Source organism: Puma concolor, chromosome C1 (assembly GCF_028749965.1).
Source record: "Puma concolor isolate L17-30 chromosome C1, mPumCon1.1.hap2, whole genome shotgun sequence".
NCBI lineage: Eukaryota > Metazoa > Chordata > Mammalia > Carnivora > Felidae > Puma > Puma concolor.
The window spans coordinates 21394350-21407358 of record NC_141674.1 but is presented as its reverse complement, the minus strand read 5'-3'; the positions used below and the strand labels follow the sequence as shown (position 1 = coordinate 21407358).

Below are 13009 nucleotides of genomic sequence, written 5' to 3'. Positions count from 1 at the left end.
TCACTAAAAATAAAAGAAAGTTTTTTTTTTTTTTAACGTTTTTTTTTAATTTATTTTTGGGACAGAAAGAGACAGAGCATGAACGGGGGAGGGGCAGAGAGAAAGGGAGACACAGAATCGGAAACAGGCTCCAGGCTCCGAGCCATCAGCCCAGAGCCTGACGCGGGGCTCGACCTCACGGACCGCGAGATCGTGACCTGGCTGAAGTCGGACGCTTAACCGACTGCGCCACCCAGGCGCCCCAAAAGAAAGTTTTAAAAATTGCTCATGATCAAGGTGAAGTGAATCAAGTCCTGACTTTGGTCCTAAAAATCTGTTGCTCTGTGATTCACTTTGTGATCCATGTGCTTCAGTTTCAGTAAAACATGAAAAATACTTTGTAGGAACTTCATCTGGCAAGATCTCAGGGGGGAAACACACTTTTAGAAACTAAATAATATTAAATCACGAGATATTTGGGAATGTTACCTGTGTTCCCACACTTTAAATATTTTCTTTAAAGTCATCAACATTTTTCATTTCTGAAAAAAGAGCAGCCTAGGACTGAACATGTTTTCTGCTACTTCCTAAATCAAAGAGAAGGTATAAATCATTTTTTTAAGAGTGTAATATCAAGAAATGATTCATAGGCTTTCCCCCACTTTGCTTACATTTTCAACCCTTTAACAAATGCCCACTTAAAACTATTTTTCCCACCTTTCCATCTTCATCTTATACAAAACTCCACACGGTTGGGAAAATGAGTCTTCAGTGACAATGGACTTCCACTTCACTTACAAGCCTTGAAACTCTAAGCTACACTTGTAATTACCAGCTTGCTCTCTAGCTATCTCTGAGACAAAAACACTTCAAATATAAAGCACTGACTTGAGAAATGTTTATATCAAAGAACTGCCTTACGAGAAATGGAAACACCAGCACAATGGGAAAAGCCTGAGGCTTATCTGGAGGATGTATATATAACTGAGTCTAAGAAATTATGTCAATTCTTGAAAAAAGTCCCATTTATAGAAATCAGCTGTGCTACCTCCATACCATATACATACCAAGTCCTGCAACATGCTAGTAAAACATTGAATTCTAAATATGAGTTCCTGTAGCACTTCTCTTCTGCAAGGGCAAGAAATTAATAGATAGTTTCCCTACACTATTATATAAAAAAAAACTCCGAAGGGCTCAAGTAAAACAAAACTATGAGTGGCAAATTAATATAACTGAATGAAAAACAACTTACAACGTTTCATTCATTCTTCACAAAGTTGTACACATCCTAAAGTTATAAACAACAAAATCCTCCTGGTCAACTCCCTATAAAATATTCAATTTCACATCTTCATCTGCCTTGCCTCTGTCAAAATTTCTTTGCCTTCTATTACTCACCAATTGCATCTGGATTTACCGGTCTGGAGACGTCAGCTTGCCCCATGATTAAATTGTCTGATGTGTCTCACGACAACAAACTGTCCCGGACCAAAGAAAACTTAAAAAGACAAATCCACATAAAGAAGAGACATGCACTCCTCTCTCAGTGTCACTGCCAAACGTCGGGAAAAAGCATGAGGTGAGTTAATTTGCTGGAGTTTCTGTTCCCTGTATCCCAGCCTGGGCACTTGTGGTTCTTACAAATATGTCTTCACGCTGGCTCTCTTCACACAGGAATGCCTGTCATTCCAGAGCGCACACTGTGAAGAGCTCAAGTGCAGGAAGGGGAGGAGACTGCCAACTACATTTGGGCTGCTGTGTGGCCCGCCCCGAAAGGCCACACCTACTTCTCCTGCCGTTGAGCTTTTTTATAACTCTCCAGATTCACAGCTATAGAAGATTGGGAGCCTACTCCAGAGTAGAACTTGAAGATGTAATCATGCACAAAATGTCAAGGTTGTGCATTACACACTGATGGGAAAGGAGGTAGACTCAAAGATATGTCTTCAAGACAGGCTTGCCTCAAAAGTACCAACTGTTCTCACATTTCATGGCTTGCTCTAAAACTGTAGTATTTCCTACCTATAAGTGGCAGATCCAAAGCAGGATGAGATCTATACACAGGGGGAATTAATAACATTAGGAGTAATAGTTTAGGACTGAATATACCTTCCCTAAAAATAAATAGTTCTGAAAATTTTGCTTACTAAAATAATAAATTTGAAATAAATGTTTGACAGTATTTCTCTTCCTGCTCAAGCTCAATAACCACTAAATGACCTTGGGGATGACAAAATGATAGGTAATGACCCCACATGTTGTGTTGCATATAATACATGAAAATATCAGCTAACCACATGTCCCAACTGAAGGTGCAGCTTGCATACTGATTTTTCTTTTTTTTTTTTTTCAACGTTTATTTATTTTTGGGACAGAGAGAGACAGAGCATGAACGGGGGAGGGGCAGAGAGAGAGGGAGACACAGAATTGGAAACAGGCTCCAGGCTCTGAGCCATCAGCCCAGAGCCTGACACGGGGCTCGAACTCACGGACCGCGAGATCGTGACCTGGCTGAAGTCGGACGCTTAACCGACTGCGCCACCCAGGCGCCCCCTGATTTTTCTTTTTTAATGATATAACTAACCCACATATAGTCAAAGTACTTAAATATTAAGGATACAGATTGATGAATTTTTATCCACAGACATACCTGTGTATGCTAACACTTAATTTGGTAAATGCAAAAAGCCATATCTAACACAAGGCTGCAGTGTTTAGCCACATACTCTGGATTATTTCATTAACACCTGAAGGTAAAAATGGTAAACTAACACTTCTGAGCACTACATTATGGAGGTTGACATTGGTTACTGGATTTAATCATTGCCACAACTAACCATGCATTGTGAAGAGCTATTATTTAACCTATTATCAGATTAGGAAACTAAGGTTAGTAAGGTCAAATACTGTGACTTATGTCACCAAGTTTGTAAGTGCCAAAGCCCTAATATTCCTTCAACAAATGACGGCTGCGAAAAACAAAACAAACAACAACAACAACAACAAACCCCCAAAGCTTTTAGTTTAAATCTTAGTATTCCAAACCGAGCTCACAGAAGAATTTCTAGTATCTGGAATTTCCTTTTACCTTTCCTTAGTACCTTCTCCTTTCCCCCTGTTATTTTATCCCCTTTATCTGCTTTTGATACGGAAAAAAAAAATAGCAAAGGTAACAAATAAGAAAATGATAAAGCCAAAGCAATGGTAAGAAAAAAAGTGTAGAAAACCTCAGGCAACATTTTAATTGTTAATACTGGTAGCAGTCAGAAAAACATTATTACGTTGACCATTAAAATTGGAAAGAGAGTAAAAGGAAAAACATACTGAAAGAATGCTCTAATGCAAGAATATCCAATACCTTCAAACTCTGGCACTTACTTATTAGCCTAAAAGCAGAGCATGTGTAACAGCAGTTTCCACACTGTAAAATGGGAGGCAAAAGGTGGCACCTGCTGCCCAGCACCCAGTAGGTGCTCAACATATTGTAGTAACCATCATCATCACCATCATCTTCTTCATCATGGATGTAACACAGCGTATGTTTAAGAGGATGAGCTTCGGGAGTGCCTGGGTGGCTCAGTCGGTTGAGCGTCTGGCTTCGGCTCAGGTCATGATCTCACAGTCCGTGAGTCCCAGACCCACGTCACATACCGTGGTGACAGTTCTTGCTTCTTCGGATTCTGCGTGTGTCTCTCTCTCTGCCCCTCCCCTGCTCATGCTCTGTCTCTCTCTCTCAAAAATACATATTAAAAAAAAATTATTTTATTTTATATATAAAAAAGAGGATGTGCTTTGGAGGCAACTGAAATTTTAATTCCAGATCTATCACTAGGTGTTAACACTAGGCAAGTTCCTTTACCTCTCTGTGTCTCGATTTTCCATTCTGTAAAATGAGCATAACCATACTTAGCAGTACGAGGCAGTTGTGAGGATTAAATGACACGAACATAAATAGAGCCCTCTGCAATGTGCCTGGCACACAGAAAACTCTCAATAAATGCAAGCAATAATTATCACAGTTGCTATAGTAAAAGAAAACAAGTCCAGAAAGGAAAGGCCAAGTCAGGAGTAGCCAGACAATGGTACATGGCAAAAAAAAGTCATTACAAAGAGGTTAGTCAGAAACGGAAGAGGATGACATTTCTGTATCATGAATCCAGGGAGCATATTGGAAGAAGCAGGCCAAGGAGGAAGTCTGAACACAATCAGGTTTGGTATACAAAAACAGTAAGCAGATGGAACAGCCCAGACAAAACGATTACTGTGAATAAGTTTAAACCAGGCACATCACACACACTCACAGCCCAGAAACAGTACTGGAGAATTTAGTTTATGTTGATAGGACCATACCAGAGTACAACAGATAGATTTATGGATCCTGGTAGAGCTGCTGTTTACCACCTGGCAAATTTAAAGTTTATTTATGTACTCTGAGAAAGAGAGAGAAGAGAGTGCACAAGTGGGGGGGTGGGAAAGGCAGAGAGAGGGAGGGAGAGAGAAAGAATCCCAAGCAGGCTTTCCATGCTCATAGAGCAGAGCCTGACGTGCAGCTGGAGCTTATGAACCGTGAGATCATGACCTGAGCCGAAATCAAGAGTCAGACACTCAACTGAATGAACCATTCAGGTGCCTTGGCATTGGTTTCTTTCTGTGGCTGGTTTGTTAGATGCAAAAGCAAACGTACCTGCTTCCTATGCTACATCAAATACTGTAATTCTTATTCCCTGCTACCCCAACTTCCAGAAGGCAACATGGGTTGCCAATGGAAGAGAGCAGAGGCCCTGGAGGCCTGGAACAGAGGCCCTACATAAAATTTCAGCTTTCCCGTTTACTGATTAGGCAACTCTGAACAAGTTACTTTTAACTTACATGAGCCTCAGTTTCCACACCTGCAAAATGGAGAGAATTACTCACAGAGTTGTGAGGATTAAGAGAATTTTTAAAGAGCATGATGGTTGAAGTTGCTTAAAATATCTGGCACCCTCTAGCCCCACCTAGATTCTTTATATAAATGACCACCCCCCCCAACGTTTAAATTTAAACACCACTGTTCTTTAGGAAAAACTGGGGATGTTCTGATAATGCTTTTCTGTCACTGAGGCTATATGTATGGCAGGCATGAAGTAATGCATGTTTACAAGCCTGCAATATGCTGGCCTATGTTAATGGGAGGAAGAAACTGAAGTTACACTGCCGGACTGCTTTCAGCTCCATGGAATGAAAGACCTCAGGCTAAAAAACTGGTGTTACACACATTCTGCCTTTTTGCTTTTTCTTCCAGTTTGTGTTTTGAAGACCATAAGTTCTTTTTTTTAAATTTTATTTTTTAATTTACACCCAAGTTAGTTAGCATATAGTGCAATAATGATTTCAGTAGTAGATTTCAGTGATTCATACCCTGTGTACAACACCCAGTGCTCATCCCAACAAGTGTCTTCCTTAATACCCCTTCCCCATTTAGCCCATCCCCCCAACCACACCCCCTCCAGCAACCCTCAGTTTGTTCTATTTAAGAGTCTCTTATGTTTTGTCCTCCTCCTTGTTTCGTATTATTTTTGCTTCCCTTCCCTTATGTTCACCTGTTTTGTATCTTAAATTCCACATATGAGTGAAGTCATATGATATTTGTCTTTCTCTGACTGGCTAATTTCACTTAGCATAATACCCCCTAAGTTCCATCCACGTAGCTGCAAATGGCAAGATTTCATTCTTTTTGATGGCCAAGTAATACTCCATTGTATGTATGTATGTATGTATATATATGTGTGTGTGTGTGTGTACACACACGTGCGCGCATGCACACACACACACACACACCACATCTTCTTTATCCATTCATCTGTCAATGAACATTTGGGCTCTTTCCATACTTTGGCTATTGTTGATAGTGCATCTAGAAACACGGGGGTGCATGTGTCCCTTTGAAACAGCACACCTCTATCGCCTGGATAAATGCCTAGTAGTACAATTCCTGGGTCATAGGGTAGTTCTATTTTTAACTTTTTGAGGAACCTCCATACTGTCTTCCAGAGTGGCTACACCAGCTTGCATTCCCACCAGCAGTGCAAAAGAGATCCTCTTTTTCCACATCCTTGCCGACATCTGTTTTTGCCTGAGTTGTTCATTTTAGCCATTCTGACTGGTGTGAGGTTGTATCTCATTGTGGTTTTAATTTGTTCTTCCCTGATGATGAGTGATGAGCATTTTTTCATGTGTCTGTTAGCCATCTGGATGTCTTTTTGGAAAAGTGTCTGTTCATGTCTTTTGCCCATTTTGAAGACAATAAGTTCTTAAGGATGCCCACAGGATCAGGACATGCTTCTAGAACTGAGGAGAGAGTTGTAAGAAATGATATTAAACAGGAAAGTTTCAGGTAAGAAAGATGGAAGGGTTTTTCCAGGGCTGGGTTAAGGATTTACAGAGTCACTTAGAATGCAGTAGAGGCAGTGGGAAAGGTAGGCCCAGCTGGAAATGAGAGTTAGCTGAATGGAGATGAGAAAGCATGGGAAAAACAGCTGAGCCAAAAGATTCACAGGTTGTGAGGACAAGGGAAAGAGGGAGGTGAGAAGAGGTTATCAATGACACTGATGGAACTTCAGGCAACTATGTGACATCAGATGGCTGAATCAAATTATTGCCAAGCTCCCTTTTGGTTCTGAAATTCTATAGCAGAATCAAACCAATGACTTAACCAATTCAATGTTCTCTTTCAAATAATGCCTCCAAAAAGTGTTTTATTATGGAAAAGAGCAGTGGCCATAGTGTACTTTATATAATGAATCTAGCTCAGTGCTTGCCATATATTGCAAAATACTCACTTAATGAATTGGATTATTATTATTGGGAAACCACAAGCCTTATATATTCATACCACAATTATTTCCTGAGCACCTCTGAAGTATCAGGTATTGTCCCAGGTGTTGGGGACATGGTAGTGAATACAGTGCGGAAAAACCTCATGCCTTCTTTCTAGTACGTTAGATGTTGATAAGTACCGTAGAGAAAAATTATTCAGGAAAGGGAACAGGGTGGGCTGAGAGAGAGAGCGCTAAATTACAAATTGTGTGAGAAGGGCCTCATTGGGAAGATAACATAAAAAGACTTGAAGTAAAGAAATTCCTCAATTAACTTTCTCTGTCATCTTCCTCACTTAGACATCATATTATTGTGCTTCACAGATACTGCATTTTTAACAAATTGAAGGTCTGAGACAATCCTGTGTCAAGCAAGTCTACTGTCACTAGTTTTCCAATAGCATTTGCTCACTTTGTGTCTGTTTGTCACATTTCAGTAATTCTTGCAATATTTCAAACTTTTCACTATTATAATATTTGTTATAGTGATCCGTGATCGGCGATCTTTGATTTTACTATTGTAAATGTTTTGGGGAACCATGAACCAGGCCCACATGAGACTGTGAACTTAATCGATAGATGTGTGTGTTCTGACTGCTCCACTGACTAGCTATTCCTCTATCTCTCTCCCTCTCCTCAAGCTTAGCTAGTCCCTGACACAGAACAATATGGAGATGAGGTCCATTAATAACTCTATAATGGCCTCTAAGTGTTCAAGTGAAAGGAACAGTCACAGCTTTAAATCAAAAGCTAGAAATTATTAAGTTTAGTGATGAAGGCATGTGGAAAGCCAAGATGGCCAGAAGATAGGCCTCTTGGTCCAGTTAGCCAAGCTGTGAATGCAAAGGAAAGGTTCTTGAAAGAAATTAAAAGTGCTACTCCAGTGAACACATGAATGATAAGAAAGTGAAATAGCCTTATTGCTGATATGGAGAAAGTTTGAGTAGTCGAGAGAGAAGATCAAACTAGCCCCAACACTCCCTTAAGCCAAACCTAATCCAGAGCAAGGCCCTAACTCTCTTCAATTGTGTGAAGGCTGAGAGAGGGGAGGAAACTGCAGAAGAAAAGTCTGAAGCTAAGAGAGTTCAGTTCGTGAGGTTTAAGGAAAGACGCTATCTCCATAAAAATGCAAGGTGAAACAGCACATGGCAATGTGGAGGCTGCAACAAGTTCTCCAGAAGATCTAGCCAAGATAATTTATGAAGGTACCTACAACTAAACAACAGGTTTTCAATGTAGATGAAAACAGCTTTAAAATAGAAGATTCCATCTAGGAATTTCATAGTTAGAGAGGAAAAAATCAATGCTGGCTTCAAAACTTCAAAGGACAGGCTGACTCTCTTGTCAAGGGCTAATAGAGATGGTGACTTTAAGTAGAAGCCAATGCTCACTGACCATACCAAAAATCCTAGGGCCTTTAAGGACTATGCTAAATCTACTCTGCCTGTACTCTATAAATGGAACAGATGACAGCACATCGGTTTATAACATGGTTTACTAAATTTTTTAAGCCACTCTTGAGACCTACTGCCCAGAAAGAAAGATTCCTACTGCTCAGTGACAATGCACCTGGTCACCCAAGAGCTCAGATGGAGATGTACAGTGAGATTAATTTTGTTTTCACGCCTGCTAACACAATAGCCATTCCATGGATCAAGGAGTAATTTTTTGTAAGTTTATTTATTATTTTGAGAGAGAGCAAGAGAGAGCAGGGGAGGGGCAGAGAGAGAGAATCCCAAGAGTCTCTTGAGAATCTGCACTGGTGATACAGAGCCTGATGCAGGGCTCAAACTCATGAACTGTGAGATTGAAATCAAGAGTCAGACACTTAATTGACTGAGCCATCCAGGCACCCCTCAAGGGGTGATTTTGACCTTCAAGTCTTATTATTTAAGGAATTAATTTTGCACAGCTGTAACTGTCATAGATTGCAATTCCTCTGATGGATCTGGGCAAAGTAAATTGAAAATCTTCAGGAAAGTAAAGGATCCACCAAACTGCATGCCATTAAGAACACTTGTGATTCACGAGGAGAGGTCAAAATATCAACATTTATGGGTGTCTGGAAGAAGTTGATTCCCACATGGATGACTGTGTGTGTGGGGGGATGTTCAAGACTTCAATGGAAGAAGTACCTGCAGATGGGGTGGAGACAGCAAGAGAACTAGAACGAGAAGTGGAGCCTGAAGATGGGAGTGAATGGCTGTGATCCTATGATACACTCGAACAGATGAGGAGTTGCTTCTTATAGATGAGCAAGGAGAGTGGTTTCTTGAGATGGAATCTCCTCCTGGTGAAGATGCTGCGAAGAATGTTGAAATGACAACAAGGCATTTAAAATATCAAATAAACTTAGTTGATAAAGCAGCAAGGTTTGAGAGGATTGACTTGAATTATTATTATTATTATTATTATTATTATTATATTTTAATGTTTTATTTTATTCTTAAGAGAGAGAGAGAGAGACAGAGCATGAGCGGGTGAGGGGCAGAGCGAGAGAGGGACACAGAATCCGAAGAAGGCTCCAGGCTCTGAGCTGTCAGCACAGAGCCCAATGTGGGGCTCAAACCCACAAGCTGTGAGATCATGACCTGAGCCGAGGTCGGACGCTCAACTGACTGAACCACCCAGGTGCCCCGACTTGAATTATTTTTTAAGGCTTATTTATTTTTGAGAGAGAGAGAGAGACGGACAGGCAGACAGACAGAGGGAGAGGGAGACAGAGGATCCAAAGCAGGCTCTGCCCTAACAGAAGAGAGCCCAATGAAGGGCTCAAATTCATGAACTGTGAGATCATGACCTGAGCCGAAGTTGGACACTTAAACTGACTGGGCCACTCAGGAGCCCCAGATTGACTCTAATTTTGAAAGGAGTTCTGCTGTGGGTAAAATGTTATCAAACAGCATCACATGTTATGATGCTGAAAGGAAAAGTCAACCGATGTGGCAAACATCATTGTCTTATATTAAGAACTTGCCCCAGCCTTCAGCACCCACCACCCTGATCAGTCAGCAGCCATCAACATCAAGTCCAGACCCTCTTATCAGCAAAAAGATTACAACTCACTGAAAGCTCAGATGATGGTTAGTGTTTTTTTTGGAATCAAGTATTTTTCTTAAGTAAGCTCTACATTCAGCGTGGAGCTTGGCCTCATGACCCTGAGATCAAGAATCACATGCTCTTCTGACTGAGCCACCCAGGTGCTCCAGAAATAAAGTACAGTAAAACCTTAGTTTGTGAGCATAGTTCATTCTGGCAACATGCTTATAATCCAAAGCACCTGTATATCAAAGTGAATTTCTCCATAAGAAATAATGGAAACTCGGATGATTTGTTCCACAACCCAAAAATATTCATATAAAAATGATCACAATATTGTAACATAATAGAAAATAATAAAGAAAATACAAAATATAAAGAAAAATAAACAAGTTAACCTACACTTACCTTTGAAAGCCTTCATGGCTGGTGTGAGAGAGAGAAGAGAGAGGAGGATTATGGTGTAGGACCACTTTCATTATCACTAACGGATGTTGATTACAGTACAGTATTAATAAACTTGTCATCTACTGTATTTAATGTAACTGGCAATAAGGCAGCAGAGGAAAGGGTCTATATCTGCAGGCAGCCTGACCTGGAATGAAGCAAAACATTCCTAAGCTTACTCTTGTACGGAAAAGCAAAGGTCTGTCTATAGGTGCTTTGAAGTGACAAAAAAGTATACTAGTGGCAGTGTGGGCACCTTCCAACGTTCTGAAAAATCACTGATTTCTGCCAAACACTGTGGCCTGAGACAGAGCATCCGAGCATGGGAGACGATCACCCACAATCCCACAGCGAGGAAGAGAGAGACACACAGAGAGGGAGAAAGAGAGAAGAACCATTGGCTAAATGGTGATCATGGGACATTTGGCACCACGTACTACTCGTATTGCAAGACATTGCTTGTTCATCAAGTTAAAATTTATTAGAAATGTTTGTTCATCTCGTGGAACACTCAGAGAACAAGTTACTCTGTTACAATGCAAGGTTTTACTTGTATTTGTATTTTAAGTATTTTTAAAATAAGGTGGGTACATGGATTTTTTAAAACATAATGCAACTGTGCACTTAGTAAACTGCAATATAGTATAAACATAACTTTTACATGCACTGGCAAACATTCATTTGGCTTGCTTTATTGCAAAATCTGCTTTACTGCAGTGGTCTGGAACTGAACCCACAGTATCTCTGAGGTATGCCTATACTATAGTTCCATCAGTTCTAAGAGAAGCAAAATAAAAGGCGACACTTTCAAAGGTATTACAAATGAATACTGCTTACTCTGGAGTATATTTTAATGATTGGTCACTGAACTAACAGTTATCAAATATGCTATTCAGTTCTCAAATACCTACAGATGGACTGTCCAATACTATGGTCACTAGCTGCATATGATTATTTGAATTTATATTCAATCTGTTTATATTATATACAATTTGCAATTCAGTTTTTCATTTGTACTGGCCAAATTTCAGATGCCCAATAGCCACACATGGCTACCACGATGGATGGTGCAGATATAGAACATTTCCATCACTGCAGGAAGTTCTATTGGACATAATGCACCTGAAGCCTTTTTCAAGTCCACTAAAGTCTTTTAGTAATAACAAAACAGCACTAACTGTACCTTTCAGTGTGTGGTGTCTACCTTCCAAGGCACTAACCTACTAAAGGCACTATACTATGAGGGAACCCTGACAAGTTTAAGAAAAAAAAAAAAGTTTCTTTTTATACAGCACTAACTACTAAGCTATTAACACTCTTTTTTTTTTAAATGTTTATTTTATTTTTGAGAAAGCGAGAGAGACAAGGCATGAGTGGGGGAGGAGCAGAGAGAGAGGGAGATACAATCTGAAGCAGGCTCCAAGCTCTGAGCTGTCAGCACAGAGCCTGATGCAGGGCTCGAACCCACAAACCATGAGATCATGACGTGAGCCAAAGTCAGACACTCAACCGACTGAGCCACCCAGGTGCCCGTAACACTCTTCCTTTAGTAACTGAATTACTACTTCTTTTTCTAGTAATACTTAGTTAAAGTCTTTGACTATTAATACTAATTCAAAGTCTAAGGAAGGGGAATGATTTAAAAAAATTTTTAAATATTTATTTATTTTGAGAGAGAGCACACATACAAGCAGGAGAGGCGCAGAGAGAGAGGCAGAGAGAGAGAGAGAGAGAGAGAGAGAGAGAGAGAGAATGCCAAGCAGGTTTCCTGCTGTTGGCACATAGCCCAACACAGGGCTCAATCCCATGAACTGTGAGATCATGACCTGAGCCAAAATCAAGAGTTGGATGCTTAACTGACTGAGCCATCCAGGCATCCCAAGAATGGCTTTATTTTAAAGATTTACTAAGAATTATATCCATTTGTTATCAATTGAAAATTAACAACCTCGGGGCACCTGGGTGGCTCAGCCGGTTGAGCGACTGACTTCGGCTCAGGTCATGATCTCACGGTTCCTGAGTTCGGGCCCCTCATCGGGCTCTGTGCTGACAGCTCAGAGCCGGGGAGCCTGCTTCAGATTCTGTGTCTCCCTCTCTCTCTGCCCCTCCCCCACACGCGCTCTGTCTTTCTCTGCCTCTCAGAAATAAAGAAAATAAAAAAATTAAAAAAAAAAATTTTTTTTTTTCAACGTTTATTTATTTTTGGGACAGAGAGAGACAGAGCATGAACGGGGGAGGGGCAGAGAGAGAGAGGGAGACACAGAATCGGAAACAGGCTCCAGGCTCTGAGCCGTCAGCCCAGAGCCTGACGCGGGGCTCGACCTCACGGACCGCGAGATCGTGACCTGGCTGAAGTCGGACGCTCAACCGACTGCGCCACCCAGGCGCCCCTAAAAATTTTTTTTTAAAGAAAATTAACAACTTCTATCTCATTGGCCATCCATTTATTATTTCTATTTCTCCAAACAGTACTTTTTCATGCGCTGAAGGTAGATTTTATGAGTTACAGTGAAAGTGACTGAGGAGTTTTAAAGAAAAAAAGTACTTTATAAAACATGATATTCACAAAAACTAAGTCCCTAGTGGCCTCTATTAAGAAACCACAAGGGGGGCGCCTGGGTGGCGCAGTCGGTTAAGCGTCCGACTTCAGCCAGGTCACGATCTCGCGGTCCGTGAGTTCGAGCCCC

The 13009-nt window shown here is 40.7% G+C and overlaps 1 protein-coding gene across 9 annotated transcripts in view; it reads right to left on the bottom strand.

Annotated features, from left to right (window-relative positions):
• The window catches only part of PHACTR4 (phosphatase and actin regulator 4), a 101364-nt gene that overhangs the window by 41985 nt on the left and 46370 nt on the right, over positions 1-13009 (bottom strand). Inside the window, exon 1 of one of the 9 annotated variants that reach the window (XM_086716190.1) lies at positions 8972-9033. The exons of 7 other annotated variants lie outside the window; for them this stretch is intronic. Coding sequence is in view for 1 of the 2 variants with exons in the window: in XM_086716184.1 (XP_086572310.1) it covers positions 1381-1426 (46 nt within the window). In the remaining variant the exon portion in view is untranslated. Of the gene's footprint in view, positions 1-1380; positions 2311-8971; positions 9034-13009 lie in introns of those variants that run through there. One more of the 9 variants, XM_086716184.1, reaches the window with a different exon arrangement.